General features: G+C 36.5%; 1 protein-coding gene across 1 annotated transcript in view; it reads right to left on the reverse strand.

Moving 5' to 3' along the window:
• The window catches only part of CPNE8 (copine 8), a 108,284-nt gene that overhangs the window by 15,132 nt on the left and 72,341 nt on the right, over positions 1-20,811 (reverse strand). The window contains exons 12-16 of the mRNA XM_086473898.1: positions 18,086-18,139; positions 15,025-15,086; positions 5,341-5,387; positions 4,382-4,563; positions 2,299-2,426 (exon numbers count right to left, since the gene is read on the reverse strand). Coding sequence (XP_086330024.1) covers positions 2,299-2,426; positions 4,382-4,563; positions 5,341-5,387; positions 15,025-15,086; positions 18,086-18,139 — 473 coding nt within the window. The remainder of the gene's footprint in view (positions 1-2,298; positions 2,427-4,381; positions 4,564-5,340; positions 5,388-15,024; positions 15,087-18,085; positions 18,140-20,811) is intronic.

Genomic DNA, 20,811 nt, shown 5'->3' on the forward strand with positions numbered 1-20,811 from the left:
AAGCTACCACATTCCTCCCTCTCCCTCCCCAAGAAACAGATGGGTAGAAAAGCCTCACAGACAATGAACCCGTTGAACATCATCTATTTGCATACTGGCAGTAGGGACTGAAAGTTAAATATCTAGATTAGCAAGACCTATTGTGGAACAGATTTTCACTACTATGCGGAGACTTCTTTTATTTGATTTTTCCACAATCCTTATAATCTTTTCAATGATGACTGCAGTGACAAGGGATGATGAGAGAGTAAAATAAAAATTCATTATCCTTTCTGAGCACTTAATACTGTCTACATACCTACACTGAAGAAGTTGAACAGAAATTCAGTTATTTGAATTTTCTACAGAATAAAACATTCTGAAGTCTTTTGCAAGAAAGATCTTACATGAGGGGAGATGACAGAAGACACTACGTTGAATCTGGTGTAGTTTACATAACTCCCTAGCTGGGAGAAGGACAATAAACTCATTATCTCCTTAAAGAGCTTCTAAAGAGTTCCAAGACCACAACAGGATAGTAATACCTGACATTGTTTCCACAGAGCTGATCAGAGGCATATTTTTAAGTAGGAGGGATGTGGGAAGAAGAAATTTCTTTGAGACTGAAGGTACATTCAATGAGTAGCTGCCAGCTAGATCATAATTTCTAGTACTATGCCTATCAGAGTCAACAGAATAGCCAAGAAATTGAACCTTGAAGGAAAATGATGTTATTGAGAACTTGACTTGTACATAGATTGTATTAAGGATGATCATGCAACAGAAATCCTCATGAAGACACTTAGCTTTTCCACTATAACGGAGTGTGATTTGCTAGCAGAAAGGGTTCGCAAAGTTTACAACAACTTGGTATTTAGGGAAAAGTTCAGTGGAAGAACTACAAATGCTGGTGACAGGCTTTTGTAATTCTGCAAAAGTTGACAAATATTCCTGAGAAACAACTGTCGAGTAAAGGAACTAAATTTACGCCAATGCTTTGATGGTACTAGATCAAGAATTTCAATTTTTGCAATGAACAGGAGGCTTGAAGTTAATTGCCAAATTCTGAACCAGCCAGCTCAGCTGATATGTCCAGTTCTAAAGAATAAGAAAGAGCCAGAAAAGTCAATGGACTAGATTTCCAGTTAGCATGGCTAACGCAGACACTGAAAAGTCACATCTATGGAATTCAGCCAGCATAAGGATTAGCACATTTCCTCACAGTCTGAAAACTGCTGCTGGAGAGATCCTGTCAAAGGGAAGATTAAAAGGAGACAGCTAGTTGCTAAAGACAAGCAATGGAATGTACATGTATATAATTTGGATGGTATGATTTGAAGATGGAACAACTAATCCTAATGATAACTGAAATTAACTACCTAGCCGTGCTGAGGTGCGCTGAAAAGTCTTCGCACCATAGAACTTGCAAATTATTTTTCGTGGTCTGTAGAACTTACAACTGCAAGAACAGATAGTAAATAAATATTTCTCACTACAACAATTAACTATTTTGCAAGCTCATAAATAAAACAGTACAATGATTTACACATCCCTACTGCTTTATTTTATAAACTTTAGCTCTTTCTCTGTATTCATAAATACAATAAAATCTGTTCAGGTAGTTACTCAGCTAAATTATCTGAGCCATATCACTTTCCCTATACCAACACATGCAGGTACACTGTACGTCAAGATCTTGTCTGCCAAAATAAGGCAACATCATCCTTCTTAAGAAACTTCTACAAACACAAGAAGTGTTTTACTTTGAGAAGTTAGATGAGTTGTTGCATAACACAGCACTGTGGCTCCCCAAGAGTGGCTGCTGTACTATTGCCTTAACAGTACCACTACCGGCTGGGAATGGTTGCCACAGAGAGCCCCGGAAAATTTTGTTGATGCTTCGGACATTTTGAGATTAGAGGAATTACATATGCCTAGAAAAACTGTTTTAAATTTTTTTAATAGATTTATGTCTTTTCTGTGAAGCAAAAACTCTGTGCTCCAAAGGACAAAGAGGGAACACAGCAAAGTGACCTCCTAAAAATTTTCTTTCATTATCATTTCTCCTAAGATTTTAATACAGGGTGGATGAACTGGATCACTTCTATTTATTTTTAATCAGCGATGAAATTCTGCAAAATACCAGCACATGGTCTTCAAGCCTACTCAAAAGGATAAGTTAATCATGTTAGACTGAATAAACAAAACAACTGTAAATATATTTTCCAATATTTAGCATCATGTAACTGTTAGCCTTTTATATGCAATAGTTGTACTGACAATAAGAAGTTTCTGCAAAGCACCTGTTGCGATGCTTACCTGGCTACATGATTAATTACCGGGGCAAAGTTTGTTGGTCCATAAAGCTGTACAGATTTTAGACTTCTATAATATGCCTCCATTACACCATCAATTCCATGGCAGTATGGGTTTTGAGGGTTTCCATTCTAACGAAAATAAGACATGATTACATTGCTAGAAGTAGCTATGAGGCAAAAATTATGTAGGTTAGTGAACACTATCCAGTGTACATTTTTAAATGGCAAAGATCTAAGCATTCTAGGATCTATTCAGACAGTTTACTACAAATGCCCAATGTAAGTACCATGGCTGGTTGTGTTAATTGCCTAAGGAAGAAGGTTCTAGCAGCCTCATGTTATATGCAGTCTGAATCGCTGGAAATGGTTCCTAGACATAAATGCCATCTTAAGTGGAATTAAACAGTCTTTCTTTCATGCAACAGTAACTGGCATTTCCCTCTGTGGATTTAAGGTATGAATTATAGTGCAAATGTAAAACTGGCATTTTGTTTAGGAGCACAGTTCCGACTCAGTAATCTATTATTTTAAAAATATGAAAAAAAGCAATGGTAGCCAGATCCCAGTGTTCATACACTATGTGAGTAAAAGGTAAACTATAAACTCTTCATTGTTTGGGTCAATGTTTCTGCATTTGAAAACTGATTTTCAACCTGGTATAAACAGACGAAAAAAGGAACTTATTCTTTGGGAATTCACTGAAATGGCTGGGATTGTAAATTCTTTGGGTAGGTATTTCACTATCTATCTCCATAATGACTCTATGATGAGGATATCTATTTACAGACGACAATACAAACATATAAACTAAATCCCAGACTAATGACCCATGTCAGGCCAGAAAAATGATCCATGAAAGGCTTCAAAACCTTCCCAATCACCTTACTCTCCTTCGTGTGCTAACACCTTGTTGGCTTAACGTGCCAGCATCTTATTCTGAGGTAGAGTATACCTCCCTGTGAATCTAGAAGAGCAATGGGGATTTTTCATGGAATTAATCTAGAACATTAAAAGCTAGTGCTGAAAACACTGCTTAGCATTAAATGGGAGACACCAATATATGTTTATATGTGGAGGAAAAAAAAAAAAAAAAAAAAGACTAATTTTTTCTTCTGTAAAAGCACCACAATGCCTCATGAATTAACTAAATTAATTTTAGAAACAACATTTAAAACAGAAAGTAGCCAGGAATAAGTCTGCTGTTTTAATAGCCTTAAGATTATATGTATCAATATATTTGAACTTGCTACACAGAAGTCCAAAGAAAGTTTGTGATTCAAATATCTGCAGTTGCACCTGTTTTAAATAACTAACTGTGTGGAAAAGCTTTCCTTGAGATAAGATATGCGGCATTGTTTTCTAGCACAGGCTGACAGACGAAATACACATCTACAATCACCAGTCTTCTGCCATGTCTTTGCTGCTATCTAATTAAAACTCTCCTGATATACCCACACTTGCTGCAATTCTGACATCTTTATCCTACTCAGAGAAGAACAGAAAAACTCAAAATAAGCAAGCAGATAAACATCCACAGTAATCACAAGCATCAGTTAAAACATATCAACCTTTCTGGCAAATTCTCTTAGACTTTAGGTTTGTAATTTAACTGGCACATGGCCCAGTCTCACATTTGTTCCTGTCACCTCAGCTTATAGTCCACTTAGTTATCTCTATGTCTCTAAACTAGCAGCCTGTAAAAGATAGAGAGATCTCAGAAAATGAGAGAGAACAATAACAATAATAATGAAAGATCATCTTGGATCATGAATCACTTGCTTCTTAAGATAGATTAGCTTCAGTCTGAAGTCTTTCAAGCATCTGTTTCTCATGCTGCTACAGCTGAAGTTAAAGATGATTACTTTTCTTTATTACTATTTTTGGTCTACAGGCACTTCTTGACTCTGGATTTCTCTCAGTAACTTCACTATGATGAAAAATTTTGAAGCAGTCTTTTAGACAGAAGAATTAGCACATTCTCTGTTATTTACTTGTCCACTAATTGCTTAAGACTGCAACCTTAACTCCCAAAATTTTGTTGCAGAGAAGAAATTAAAGCAATATATAAATATTTGATTACTTACCAGTGCAAACTCATGTGATACTCTTCCATCTGGAGGCAGTCTAGCTCCAAAACCTAGAGCTGGGAACATTTTATCACTATCGTAGTCCTGAATTATTTCACCTACTGCTTTCAGTGCCATGCCATAAGCATTCAGCTGATAGGGATTCATGTAGTGCAGTGAAGTAGGCTGTGAAGGGTTACCTGTTGAAGCAAGGATCGAATTTACTTTAAAACTGAATCACTTCAAAATTTTCTCTCTTAAAAATGATAGAAATCTAAGAAAGCAGAAATTGAAAAGAAAAGATCATGAAAAGAAAATTAACTTATTTCCCATATGCATAACTGTGGTTGTATCAGGTAAAAATGCAACGTTCTGAATACATTTTTGATAGATTAACAGTAGTAGCTGTAAACTCTTTCAGCATTGAAAGGGCAGCAAGAAACTGTGATTAGACTTGTAAATTTGTGTCACTTTATAATATGATATACACTTTTAAGATTAAATTTACAAAAGTATTATGACATTCTGAAAGCAGTTTTGGAGGAGGATCAAAACTTATCTCTGCTTCACCCCACTTCAGCCTCTCTCCACCTCAAACTCCTCTCTTTTGCCCCTCTCAATGGGGGTCTTCTAAGTTAGGCAGTTTTCACCCAGCAATAATAAAGAAACAAAGAACGACAACAAAATAATCAGAAAGTACACAAATATTTGCAAACTGCTCCTGCTTATTTAATTTTATATGTAGCTTTTCCAATTTTTATCTGTTCTGTTTGCCCTGCTTTTCTGGACAGGAATTGGCCTCTAGTCTGCTGCTCAGCAAAATGGAATCCTGATTGCAGGTGATGCCAGGCATATATATAATCAACAACACAATGAAGTTAAGCAGAATACTGATATAGATACATACACACACATATACGTACACTTAAAATTGAATACAGCACATACATACACAAGAAATTTATTTTTATTCTTACCATTTGAGGCTGTGAAATCAATAGCTACTGTGAAATTGATTTGGGTTCTGTAGAAAAAGCAAATATGAATCTTATTAATAGTTTACTGTTATGTGGAAAAATAAACAAGAGATGGTAACGTTGTTTGTGGACAATCTGTAGGACACCGACTTTCTAACACAGGAAATAAACACTGAAAATACTCTTTTATAAGGTTCCAGCCAACAGTTACCCAACACTACTTTATTAACACACTGAAAACAGTTACTTTACTCCATCCTTCCTTTTTTCATTGTTTATGAAAAATATTAAATCATTAATAAGCTTATTAACATTCATAAACATTATTAATTCATTTTCAACAGTAATACTGATTTTTCCTCGGACATATTTTAGCCATAGCCATGGAAGACTTTGACAAGAGAAGTAGGTTTTTACTAACCCGCTCCTTTTCTTAACACTAAAACTATGTCTTCAAGCAGAACGTGTCTGAAATCATGCTATGCATAAAAACTTTAGACAGGATATCATAGCTTTTGGTAGTGGATTTCTTTCACGTGAACACAGTCAATACTTTGAGTGAGCATATCAAGGTTATTCTTGGAAGACAAAAGTAAAATCTGGAAGCAAAAATACAAAGACCTGTATTTGGAGCAGTAGCTAAATAAAGCCATTATCGTGCATGGATCAGTTGTTAGCATAGACGTATTGTCAGAAAAATTAATTATTAATAGACTTTTACAGAGTGACAATCAAATTAAATGCAATTCTGTTCCACAGCTTCCTTCAGGACAAAATAGTCGTTCTGGAGATAATCTCTTAGCTAGTAAGGCTCTATCAGGAAAAAGAGTTTGTATGGATTTGAAAATTGACTTTTTTGCTTAGCTTGAGTCTTTTACATCTTCCTTTGAATTTCTGCCTCTCGGTGCATGCAACTATCGACTTAATGGCCAAATTACCAAAGATTAAAGCTCTCTGAAAGTTACTGAACAGATTTAATTCATGCATATTTACATTAAACATCAACAATCTGACACGTGGAATGACAGTAGTGGTTTTACTGTTCAAATAACCTGATGTGCCCAGAGAAAATATTATTTATTTCATAAAGAGCTGGGCATGAAAAAAAATTTTACATGGAATCATTTTATCATGCTGATCAAGGCTAACACAAACTAACCTGAGTAACAGGTGGACTTTTGAGACTTTGTCTCTAAAAAGTGGTAAAGGCCTATCAATGCCCACAGCATCAAGAAGAGTCCTTGGAACACGGTCAGCCCAGAATACGTCTAAAAACACTGTGGCCTTAATATGGACTTTAACAAAATAAACAGTGAAAGCTGATGCAATCTCTGAAAAGTTCAGAGACCTAAGCTTTATGAGAGGAGTCTTCTGCCAATACTTGTGCATTCTGCTTTATGCAGTTTCACAAAAAAAAAAAAAAAATTAATGGCATGACAATTTGGATTTTGGCTGATGTGTACCCAAATGTCAGGCTCTGTGGCTTCTTAATCACAACGCCCTGCATTGTCAGTTAGTTGTAAGAGTATAGATCCTAATTAGTGCATGTCAACTAGTTATCTACCACCATTCCTACAGTGTGCAGAAAAATTGTCTTCCTCACATAAGAACAGATTAGGAAAAACAACAACAAGAAAGTCTAATACAATATCATCTCTAGATTTATGCTTAGAGTCCTTATTGGCACTGCTAAGCAAAACTGCTTCTGGGCTGTAATCTCCCTGTACGTAAATGTTAAGGGCTTTGGTGTGGTACAATGTTCGAAGAATAAAACAAGACTCCTCCAAGCATTACATGTCAGGTACATCAAGTACAGAAATCCTTCAGCAAGCTGAAGAATGTGTCACAGAAAAAAACCTCAAACAGCTTTTCCTCTGTATAAGAACAGCAAAATGTATTTGTAAACTCATTTCCTGGATCAGCTATTCTGATCCAATTGGTAAGAAGAAATGGAGTTTCACAGATTCCGAATTCAAGACAGAAACAAAAGAAAGCACAGTGAAAGAAGATTAAAAAGGAAAATGACAAAAAAAAGAAGAAAAAATATTAAATCCACATCTAATGGCAAAAGGAACAAAGTCAATTTTCATGTAACTACAGGTAATGACCGACAGCATCAGTTTCCGGAGTATTCCTCAAAGCAGTGTATCTGTATTAAATGTATACTGCTCCAGATAACAGAAACCCATCTGGTAAACTAGAAAAACTCCCTCTCCCGTTGACAATCCACTGTATTCTGGACTATGATTTTTGTCCAAGCAGCAGAGTGCACATATTACAGTATCTGCCAATTTGACAACTAAAAAAATCATGACATGAAACTACATCAAAACAGATGTCTACATTGCTATAATTTGTTTCATCTGTATGTACATTTTGATGATACTGCAACAGAAAAACATGCAAGAACTTACATCAATTACCTGATTTCAACCATTTATAGATGACTATAGATTGTATTTCAGTTTCCTAAATATAGGTTCCTAATGTTATTTTAGAGCCCTCAGGGTACTTACTACACCGTGGAAATTTTTGGGAGTCTAAAATGGCATTAAATGCCTATATAGTTCAGGAAGCTGGATCCCACTCTTAATCCAACTGTCACTTTGTATTATGGACTCATGACCACAGAGAACGTCACTCGTGTCTTACAGAGAACCAGGAAAGCTAAAACAAACTCTGTTAGGGCAAATCTGCATGGTGATCACCCTATATTTTCAATAGCACTTTGTTTCATATATCATACAACATATGTATGGAGAAGAGGAGGCTGAGGGGAGACCTTATCGCTCTCTACAACTACCTGAAAGAAGGCTGCTGCCAGGTGGGTGTTGGTCTCTTCTCCCAAGTAACAGGCAACAGGACAAGAGGAAATGGCCTCAAATTGTGCCAGGGGAGGTTTAGATTTTGGATATAAGGACAAATTTCTTCACTGAAAGGGCTGTCAAGCATTGGATCAGGCAGTCCAGGTAAGTGGTGGAGTCACCATCCCTGGAGGTATTTAAAAGACGTGTAGATGTGATGCTTAGGGACATGGTTTAGCGGTGCACTTGGCAATGCTTGGTTAATGGTTGGACTCAATGATCTCAAATGTCTTTTCCAACCTAATGATTCTATGATCCTATATCAGAAACATCCCTCTGAATATGATCTCACAGAAAAGAGACAAAGCAGCCTAAGTTACATAAGCGTCCTCTGAGGAAAGGAATAATAAATCGCAAAAAAGTACAAAATAAAGGTCAATCCTTGTAGTCAAAATTATCAAAATGTAATTAAACCTTTTTGAACATAAAACTGGGTCTTTCAAACAAACAATTCAACTTCAAATTAATACCCCTGGAGATAAAAAAATTTAAAAGCAGCCCTAGTATTGTGAACATCTGCATTTTGTGTGAAAAATTATTAAGAAAAGGTATTAATTTTGCTACTGTTTCACCAGGACTGAAAAAATTAATCAGCCATAATTGAAAAATTTAGCCAGGAAGGCTAATTTAAAAGCTGTGTGTCATGAAAACATCAGATACAACTACTTTGGAAGCCAAATGGGATGACTGGGAAATTAATCTGAATGATATTTTAAGAAATGTTTTCATGGTAACCCATGTTATCCTAAAACCAAATTAATGTAATGAATACATCTGAAAGTCCACTGTCCTGTTTTTATTTCTACTAGATGTTTTATTTCTTTTTAACAGACTAATTCTTAGATTGTATCAAGTACACATTGTTAGGCTACTGTTATTATTAACATATTAACCTTCACCAACAACTACAAGGCTATTGATTACTGAATTTTGTGTAACGGATATTGGCTGAAAGATAATTAATTCAGAATATGGATGCTTAAAATTCATAAAAGGAGGTAAAATTGAAGTCTTTGAGACAAATTTAGATGCCTGATTAAATGATGCAAATTTTAAAACACATCAAGACAACAAAACTTACTGTTTCTGATAAAGAAATTCTTTGGCTAAGGCTGTGTCCCTGTTTTTCCAGCTGTAGGGTTCTCCAGGAGCTACATTAAAAGCTCATGACATCTGCTATATCAGTGATGTTGTGACATCATGAGGCTTTGCAGAGAAGCTGCTAAAACATTGACACCAGGCTAGGCAGGCTGAGCTGCTGAAAGTCCTGTCCCAAGGGAGAACTCAGGTAGAATATCCAATCACAGCAATGGGCCTTATGGATTCAGAGCTGGATAGTTCACTACTACTCTGTCAGAATGTAGTCACTATAGAAATACATGATCTATTTGATACCCAGACAGGTGATTTCACCCTATACTACCATGAGAAATGAAGAAAGTATCTTAAAAAGAACAGTAACCTTCACCTCACAACCACAGAGCTGCCATTTCATTTGTTTCTTTGGGAGAGCAAGGCAAAACCTACTGTCTTCTAAGAGCTCTAGCAGTACTGATACACATAACGGAACAAACTAAGCCTGGATGTAGCTTTTTAATAGGCTTCATAACATTTGTAATTATTAGGGTTTTTAAACAGTACATTGGAAGGAAACACGAATTTCCTCCTGTGGCTTTGGAATGACAACCAGCTGGTCTGTTAGTGGCGGGGCAGGGGGAAGCTGTTGAAGGTTTGAGGACCACTTACTGAGCAGAACTCTACAATGGAGCTAATGGAGTAACTAACACTACCAAGAGGCTGCATCCTCTCCATGGCATTTAAGTTCCCAGTGACAGTTATTTTCTAATTTCCCCTTTGTAGATGCTTGTTTTGCCAAATGCCGCATCAACATAAAGAAGATTTTTCTGGTAAAGGCTCTACAAGACCTTCCTCTTTTAGTGTCTTATTACTCCCTATTATTCTCCAAGGATACAAGAAATATATGGTAAAGTTTCCAAAATACGTAGCTATGGCAGCCCTTGCTTCATAACTCTACCTCATACCAGGTCTCCTCCAAACATCAAATATGCATGCCATTACATTATATGGTGTACTGGTTGGATGAAAATAGCTGTCACGAAAGGAATTCTACATTTATATTTTGACCATCAATGATTCAATGCAGTTCAGTTAAAAATATGTGTCCACAGCCCTTAGAATCCAAACAACGTGTGGGTATTCAATTCTGAAAACCTGGATGAAGGTAAGGCTTTTAACATGATGGGAGGAAAACAATTCCTCTTATTTTTCACTAATCTGGGACAGAAGAGATGACTTAATATTTTTGAGTTGCAAAAGGATTCAGCTCCTGAATTTTATTGATTTACAAGTCCCTAGAGTAACTTGCTAGTTCCCTCCCTATTCTAATAAGTCAAACAGGATAGAAACTTCTGTACAGAAATATCCTCTCTGTCCACTAAGTCTTGCAGCTTTTTGGCTCCTTTTGTCTCTTTTCCAGACAAAAAACACAGCAGGCTGTTTGATAGTCATTCCTGTAAACCACGATAATTTCAACTGCATTCCTCTTCAAGGCCGTATCCCTTACATTCCTGAGCTTAATCATATACTTGGAGGTGTTTTGATAGGAGTATGTTACTAATTGTAAGTGGCAGAAGAAATTCTATTTTGAAATATACATTAATTATTAGCACAATGTACCTATTATAATTGTGGGAAGGTCAGTGTGGCAAAATATGTGATTAAGTATCAAGATATAAGGAAAAGCCAGCTACTAAGATGGCACCACTTGATGCAATCTTCAGATGAAAGAGAGACATCCACCTCTTTCCTGCCATAATGCTATAAAATCCAGTGTTAAGCAGTAAAACGAAATTAGAATTTATGGACAAACTTCTATTCCATTCTTCAAAGCTCTTTAAAAAAATCAACAGTCATATTGATGATACTTATAATGGAATACCCCAATTAAACAGATGCAGACTCAAAACATAAATGAAATCAATACTGTAATCCCAATTTGTCGCAGTTAAAGCTGTCAAGATTTCCATTAAATCCGTATTAGTTCTAGACACCTCAAATCAATTACAATGAAGGTTCTGAACATGAAGTGTTTCATAAAGCATCAATGTATGGAAGAGCCAATACTGTGCCTATTGCAGAATCAGTGTTTTCTTCCCCTTGCCTAACTAAATGGAAGAAAACCAGGGAACTAAAAAAGCAATTTTGTAGGACACTTGATGGGAAAACAGACTAATTAATGACAAAATCTTCTCTTCCCCCTTCCTTCAAAATCTGTCAGCTGGACCGCAACTGATATGTAGTAGTATCAAATGAGACTAACGAAAGACGAGAGAAGCCAAGAACATGACTCTGAGTCTCAGCCTCCTGGTCGCGTTTACAAAACTGTATAGGTTGCAGAAAGACAGACAACAAATTATACAAGTATTTCTACAGTTTTGACTGACATGTACATAGAATTAACTGTATGAATCACTAAACAAGATTCTACATAAAATAATTAAATTATAAGTATTACTGCTCATACTTTTAAGTACAGAGCATTCTACTGAATTATACTCTTTTTATATAAAAGAGTAAAAAAGCTTAAAGGGTAATTATTAGTCTCACAAGTCTTCTTTGACTTGCAGTTACAGAGATATATACAAAATATCAGTAAGAACAACAGAGTATTATTTGTATTCAAAATTTCTATTATTTGCCTACAGAATGTAGATAGTTTTATTAACTTGTATTGTAACAGGGAGGAACGTGATAAACCACCCCAAAAAGATTACATATGCACCCACTACATTCTATTGTTTCCAAATTTAGATATAAAACTTAATTCCTCAGTACCTTATACACACTCTTCTTGTAGAGATTAATTTTGAATTAATTGGGAATAAGATGGTTGTACATATATGCCACAACACACTTCAAAGAAGAAACAGCTACACTAGAGGTAAAACTGTTTCTTCATGCATTTGTGTATACATATACTTCATTCAATACGAACTTTTGGTAAACATGGATGGATGGCCATTTTCTGCTTCTGTAAGTCTACAATGGGAATGCTCCTGAGAAAGGCACCAGCAGTCCTAATAAAAGCAACCTGTTTCTCTCAAACTCTAGGTTTCTCTACTAAAAACAGAGCACTTGTGCAAATCAGAAGAGCTCCACAACAGATTGACCATGACTGTTTGTATGGAAATCACATCTAGAACCTTGATGCTCCAAGTACTCTTCTGTTATCTCAAGTAGCTGTCTATCTGTTACTCACAGTGATCCAAAGCAGACACAACAAGCCATGCTGATCATTAGAAACGGACTCAGAAACATAGAAAGAACTGGTTTCCTAACCATATTAATCCAGGTGCCTCAGGAACACCTTGTCAAGCAAACGGGCTGATAAAATTATTTTCAGCATCTAGATTCAACATATTCTTCATATGTAAAAGATGCAGTAGTACCTTGACAGCATGCCTGAGCTACATTAGGAAGTTTTATCTTTGCTAAACTGTAAGAGATTCTAATGCAGCCAACAACTGAATTAAATCCTCTATGAGGAGAAACTGTAGGATTCAAAGAGTGAAAACATAGACAAGAAGTATTCCAGCAGCAGTGTTTCCAGTTAACTGAACTGAACTGGAGGTAAGGACAGCAATTCTAGAAGAGCTCGATAGTTTGCAGTCCAGAAGCACCCTGGAACAAAGTGTAGAGTCCTGAGTGTACTAACAAGCCTTTTAACGGCCCTAAACAGACTCACCTCGGCCCTCCACCATGTACTCTCCCATTGGCTCAGGAGCCCCATTTCAGCTCAGCCTTCAGTCCCTGCTTGAGCTATGCAGAGGAGTATGGATCTCCAGCTCAGCCAAGCCCACGACTGGCCAAGGACTCCATTAATCCAGATCCTGAGCAGTGGACTGACTTCCAGGCTTGGCCTCCCTGCCTTGTCCACCATAGGCCTGCGTGGCAATCACTGGACCTGATCCTGACCCACATCTGTGGTTTGCCTTCCCAGCCTGACCTCAGCCTGCCTCATCACCACAAACTTCCCTGATGATCTGGGCTCTTAATTGAGTCTAGCCACCATCTCTGGGCCTGCCCTGCTTGCCTTGCCCATGTACTGTACAACTGGCCCTGGCTGGTGAGACCCTGCCCTGCCAGCCACGCTACCCAGCTGCGCTTCCAGCTCCCCAGCCATTCTGTGGAGAAACGGCTGCTCCCCGACACAGCTCCTTCCTTCCACTAATGTGTCCCACTACTTACACACCTCAATGATGGGCCTATGCAACTCCCTCTGATGGTCACCTATAACCTGTTGTGTATACCACACAACATTGTGATATCAAACAATCAAATCTGAAACGTTGCAGAGGCTCTGCATCTTATCCAAATGAGAAAATACCAAAAGAGTGAGCAAATGAGCAAGGCAAATCACAAATTTCTCCAAAGATATTATATAAGAGTTTTTAAGAGAATACATCTACAACCATGTTAAAAACCCTAATTAAATATTCCCATTTTTAAGTACTATGCACAAAATATTCTTGTCAGGTTTAACCTTAATGAGCCAAAAGACACAGTGTTTTGAGATACGTAACAGACTGAATTCACCATTAGTGAAAATATTTATTTTCTTGGATGGAGATTGAACAGTAGTGAATTTGGATCTTCCATCTTTAAAATTTAACTGTTTGGGAGAACTGCAACATCAAAGAGGCTGTTAGTCCTTGAGAGAGAAAAAGATTACACTCTGCAGCAGCCCAGGGGTTAGGGTCAACAGTTTGGAGTACATCTTAACAATGATTCATTCCCTCTAGAAGTCACCAGTTCAGTATGGAGTACAAACTCAGGCTGCTGTTTTTCAAAACCTTGAATGCAATGGCAGTCAAGATAGCTTACTGACAGTTTCTCTGTAGCGAACAATTACGATTAGAGGCGTCATTTTAACTTAACGAACTTCAGTGATGAATGTGTTAGGAATAAACCTTAAGCACATTCTTATCTGTGGGATTACCACTGTTGGGAACAAAGGCAAAACCTTATATTGCTAGTGCCAAAAGAAAACACAGCCTTCTTTTATATTTCAGCTGAAGCCTGGTTGAAGACTGGCACACAAAAAAAGTAACTTGTTTCCTCACAGGTAGTCAATGCTGTAAATTAAATTTGGAATGTATATTCAGACTGTATGCCTCAAAAATCCATATTAGGTGCTTAGGAATATATAATAAATTATTTCCATTTATCTTCGAGAAAAATTGCATTTGGGGAAAGAGCCAGGAATTTTTGAGATTTGATCCTGTTTACAGGCATGTTCTAGGGTAAGCTGTTTGATGCTTCTGTCTCTACTTCTCTTTTGGGAAAATGATGATAAATGAGAAATTGAACATTTTACAGATTTTACATAATTAGTACTGAAAAAATGCATTTGAAGTGAAAAGGCTTTAAATAAATGCCAATATTAAATACATCAAATGTTAGTGTAATCTGAAGAAATAAACCAGCATTTTACTGATTTAACAGTATACAGATAATTCCCTTTCGATTAATTCAACTTTCACTGGCTGATCAGAGGTCATTACTCAATGTCCATGTTTTAGTATAACATCAATTCCAACATTATAAGTGATGTTTCATAATTTAACTTACGTCAATAACTATCTGCAGGTTTTATGTAGGAAAGTACAGACTCTAAAATGAGGAAACAATACAGCTCTTTACAGATACTAGAGTCATCATATGCAAAGTACAAATACAAATTATTAGTGAATTACAATAAGATTGTGAAAACAAGAAAGGTTTGTTGCCAATCACATACCCGCCTTTAATATAGTCGAGGAATGAAACTTCTGTTTCAATTAGGAAGGAAAGCAATGTTACCTGAAAGCAAATAAAAGAGAGTCAGACATGAATTTTCATTTCCCGGTTGAACAAGTAGAGACATAAGCACAATGTTTTTGAATCTCTATCCTTAAGATGTGATTTCCTACAGTATTAGGGGAAAAAAGATTTTTTTTAAAAAGAAACCATTTCAATAGGCGGTTCTCGAAAGAGAAGACAAAAATTTGGAAGTCTACTTTGCTTTTTTTTTAAGCAAAAGATAATGAATGGAAGATTGTGTTCCAGGGCAGGTTACCACACGTATGTCTTCTGATCGCTGTGTGCTACATCTACACACATGCACACGAATATTAGAGGCTAGATGATAATGAATCTATTCTATGAGTACTTCAACACTCTTTAAAAAACTTAGTTACAATTATTTATGTAATTTCTCATCTCACATTAAAAGTGGTATTGAGTACTGATGCAAGCCAAGAATGCAAAAATCTAATAAATTGTACATATATATGAAATATATTAAAAAAATGAAAGTGGATATAAAAAAATGCAAAGATAGGAAATTTCTTCAGTCCCAGCTTTTATCATTCAGAAATTATATGGGTCCAAAAACAAGACAGCGGATTAAAGGTGTTACTGGCGTTTCCAGCACTCGAGTCAGAAGTATGAACTCAAGTGGAAAAGATCCAGCATTTAAGATCTTCATATACCACGCAACATTTATGAAGCAAAGAATTCAATCAATATTATTTTCATTTTATTTACGAAGTCACACAAAACTCTTTCACAACATAAGTGCATCAGGCAGTCAGTGAAAACTGCTTACGTAACTACTCAAAGCAAATTCACTGATAATGATACAAGGAATAAGAAGGGGACGGAAGTTTGTCACAAAATTTGATTTGCCTCCAACTGCAGCAAAATATAAAAATTGAAAATATGCCTATGTTGCAAACTTGGACTCAGAATGAGATCACAGGTAGTATTTCTGTCTTCTATCCTACTTCCTTTGTCACAGGTTCTCTGTGATTCTTAGTGACTTGCAAAGTTTAAAACCACCAAATTACCCTTCTAGTTGAGTACAGAAGACCATAACAAAAGTTCTACCAGACTATCAGTAGCATTGTCATGCATACAAGACAGAAATTTCTATGCATGTTCTCTCTGGACACAGTCATTTAATGGTTCAACTATTATTACAGCTGGTCATCTTGTTCCTAATTAGTTTAAGCAAATGTTTTCCGTCAATCTGATTTAAAAAAGTAAAAAATGGAAACAGACGACACCCTTACAAAGTGGCCAGTGTTTACTTCCATACAGACAATCACTACCAATGTTCCAAGTTTTATACAGAGAGTTTTAAACTTCCCTACTTTGCTTTGTTTGAAACTAATCATATATTTTGAAATATTTCTCCTTACTATGTAGTTTGCCTGCTTGAATTTAAAATAATCCCTTAAGTAATAATGAATTGAGATGGCTACTGTATGTACACAGTCCTTAAAAGCAGCAGTGAGACAGCAGCCAATGATCTTGGCTTAAAGTTCTCCTACTTAAAGCTCTCCAGAAGCCAACTTCCTGTTGGTGAGAATGGTGCTCTTGGTACCTGGTTAGAAAATTTAAAAATCTGAGGGATAAAGAATATCTTGGGTGAATGACAGGCAAAAGAAAAACAAAACTGCAGGCAAAGACATAGGAAAGTGACAGTTTGGGGAAGCATAAGGGAAGCCTGAAGGACTAATAGAAGTAAGGGCAAATGGGGGCAAAGAGGACTTGATAAAGAAAAGAAATTACAAAACCAACAGTAGACAACACTGGTAGAGAAGGGAAGAGGAAAGAAAATTGCTAACAACTCTTTATTGGAAATTTCCATGTAATTTGAGACAAAGTGTCTGCCCAAACATGAGTAAAATACATTCTTTCAAATGGAGACAGATACATGTGAAGATGTTAAAATATTTAAAACGAAAATCAACAGGAAAACTGAACATGTAAATGCTGGTTTTGCTATTCTGTACCCTAAGTCAGATTTGATACATACAGTTTTGAGTACATTTACTTCTAATATTGATTTAAAATAATCTCTTTTCATAACATTCTGACTTGCTAGTGTAGCATAATAGAACTTTAACACGCTGAATTGTAGTAAAAGGAATATGCTAGCAAAAAATAAATGATCTAACAAATCAGATCTTGTATGGTAAATTTTCATGGTTAAACTACTTCTGCCTATTTTTTACAATTTAAAGCAAAGGTACAAAATAAGTGTTCACTTTCCTACTAATGAGCAGACTTATACAAGACAAAACATTCCTTCAAGGTCACAGTTCAGAGTGAAAGTAGCCCTACTGACTTCAGTGGAACTGTTCATGCAGAAAAAACCCACACGTTGGATGTGTTTTCAGAAAACATATCTGATTAGATTTTCCAATATACAATTCTTCAGCATTTATCTTCATTTTTCTGTAAATGATCTGGACATCATGAATGTCAGAACATGAAAGCTGAGAAAGTGCTGAAGGGAATTACTTGCACTGCTAGCGAACGGTTCATAAAACAGAATACGGCATACAAACAAAAGGATATTAAATTGTTATTCCAAACTATACTAATAGATCTTTCAATTTAAATTTACAAAAACCTGTTGGTAATAAAAAATGTTGGCTCTTTTTGGTTTAGTCATGATTAGCATACTAGCTTTTACTGATGGTAGCTCAGCAGTTAAATTTAAGAAGAAAGTTGACTTTTAAAAGTGCAGATAGGTTTCAGATAAAAATTAATAGTGTTCAGTCCAATAATTTCAAGAATTTGATTGAAATTTTGGTATAAGTAATTTTGGAAATCATTGGTAACTTAACAGCACACTTGGACACAGCTTTTCTCTGACTCTTCAAATTAAAATAAGCTGAAAACAGATGTTGTACAACAGTAAATAGTTTATTGTTGTGGCCTTCACAGAAGGTGCTGTTCTAATCCGGTTAAATTACACGTCAACTACACTCTGTAAGCATCCAGTAACATAAAGTATTTTTACTTACTGTTCCAGAATTAACATACTTTTTCTTTTTTCCTTTTTTCTTTGGATTTATTACCTAAAAACACAGATACAAATATTGAAGCAGTATGATTCATGATTTAACATAAAGATAAGATACATAAGATACTTTCAATGCAAAAAGTAGTCTAATTTCAGTGGATTCTAAATTTATTCATCATACTGTTTACTTATGCACCTCAATGCTGGAATATATGCATATCTGAAAACTGGTGAAGGTATCTTCATGGCACCTGCTAGGTAAGCCAGTGCTGTTATTCGCATTTGACAAACAGGGGACTGGGGCAACAGAGGTGAGAGCGTTCATTAAATCTGAGTGCTCAGTGAAACGCTTCTTTGAATTTTCACAAGATTCTCAATTTTTCTGCATTCCTGATTCCAGCGTTTCAGTGTACTGGGTCACCACTTCTTCATCTCACAACGCCCCTCTTCACATTCCAGTTAATCTGTTTCCATCTTCTCCTCATTATCATCTGAGAAACATGAGAGTTGTTCTACTCCTAGTTTCTGTATTCGGTGCAATGACAGGACCTGGCTGACAGGAAGAGCAAGTGGGGGTACAGATCATACTGTGCCAGAATAGAAACTAGTCAGTAATTTCATGAAAATGGCACAGATCACCACCTGACTGGCGCACGGGAGCTGTGGGGGCTCAAAGCACTCCCCCCCCACAAGAATCTTTATGGAACTGGAATACAAAGCATTAAACAGTTTTCTTGAACCCACACCTATGAAATTTTCACTGTAGCCACTGATAAAAATTGTTTCCCTTCTGAATACCTATCCATCCAAAGGCAAGTCTCAGTCAGTTTCATTACATACCCATTAAAAAGTACTCCTGCTTTTTTCAAAATTGCACATGGAATTGGAAGCAAAACATTATTTTGTTAATTAGGTCAATCAACTATCTCATATATAACTAGGAAACTCAAATCCTTGTGGCTTACTGCCAAGTTTTACTGTAAACTACTCACAGATGTTCTGTGAATGACAAGGAATGAAAACATTCCCAACTGAAGTCTTAGTCACTTAACTGCTATGAAATATTTAAATGATTTTGTCTGAAAATGGGAAAAATAGTAATAAATGTTTTCCAAAAATTCTCTCTCCCCAACCGAAACGAAATTACATTTAAAGATCATATTCCTTGCACAACACAGATCAGCTGTGAAACATAAGACAGAAAGAGATAACTATCATTTGAGGTCTTCGCAAACAGGCTAAATGTGAGAAACTCTTTCTTGCCCTCCAGTATGCCACACAGTTATCTAGTAAGTATTCTTCAAAGCTTTTACTGCCTTACATATACATAAGCCCTTTAACACCCCTGCCCCTCTCATTAACAGTCTATTGACTAGTGAAAAATGGATGAAATCTGTGTAATGGTGGTTTATAAACAATGCAGTAATTCTTGTTGAACCAGAATCTTCATCAGAAAGTGACTCTGCTGACAATTGCCCAGAAGAGGAAGATGGAGATAACAGACAGCCTGCCTGCCCTGTGGCCCTTCATTCACAACACTCCAGAATCCAGTGGTCGGGACTGAGTGAGCAGCATATTTCTTTCCAGCAGACAAAAAGGAGATTCATCTGAACCTTGTGCTTCAGGTAGCTTGACAACTGGCTTCTTAGGAATTGCTAGGAAATGCACCAGCGATTCGAGTGAAATATCACAGGATACAAGGCATCTACTTGGGATCAAAGATGTATTAAATCACAGCTCGTCTCTCTCCTATAATTACATGTACTAGAATTATTATAACATTTATGTGGCTTTTTTCCCTCAAATTTCAGATAACTTTATAAATAAACCAACATTTTTTAGCCTCTGTAAGTCTTATACCCCTGCAGTAACCTAGGAAGCTACACGATCCCTTACCTATTAAAAAAAGTCAATCGGAAAGAGCTTGTTATAGCAATGTTTCTAATGGGAAAACATGGGATACCCACTCAAATTTCTCTACCTGCCTTGGGGCAATTTGTAAATGCAAAACAATTGAAAAAGAATTTGTCCAGTCTCTTTTGTTCTGATATTGCACAGACTGACCAAGTAGAAGCAGTACTGAAGTACGGAGGATTACAATGCGGGGAGGCAAACATGAGATGCTCAGGAAATGTGTGCTATTGCTGTGAGTAAGACACTGATACTACATTTAAGAAACTCCAAAATGACTTAAGATGTTGTGACAGAATATTCCTGGTAGGGTAGGAGTCATGTTAGTGATACAACAGGAGAGGACATTTTCACCCCACACAGTAATCTGTGCTGTGACACTATCCATAGGAAACTGCTGTAAATTACAGTAACTCTGGAGTTGATCTTGTATCTAAGTGAGAAAAACACCTCATGGCTTTCAGTTATCTTCGTCCTGCTTTGCACAACAGCACCTTTGCTCATCTTCAAAACAAAAGTGCAGCTCAGAAGTGGAGCACCCTCCTTCCCTACCTTGCATCAGTGCTTGCCTAAACCGTCATGTTTGTGATCACCTGTATTAGGAGAATTAAATTTTACAAAATACTGAAGTTTAATGGCAGTGGTCCAAGACCAATGGCTTAAGGAATAACAAAGATCTGCACACCATACAGAAAAAAACCCAGGCTGTAGCCACATAGGCTTATCTTCTCATTATTAGCAAGAATAGCTTTCCATGAGGAAGAAAAAAATACATCTCAGTTCTGTGAGACACGATGCATGCAAACTGCATGATGC

Source organism: Leptosomus discolor, chromosome 1 (genome assembly GCF_034619465.1).
Source record: "Leptosomus discolor isolate bLepDis1 chromosome 1, bLepDis1.hap2, whole genome shotgun sequence".
Classification (NCBI taxonomy): Eukaryota; Metazoa; Chordata; class Aves; order Leptosomiformes; family Leptosomidae; genus Leptosomus; species Leptosomus discolor.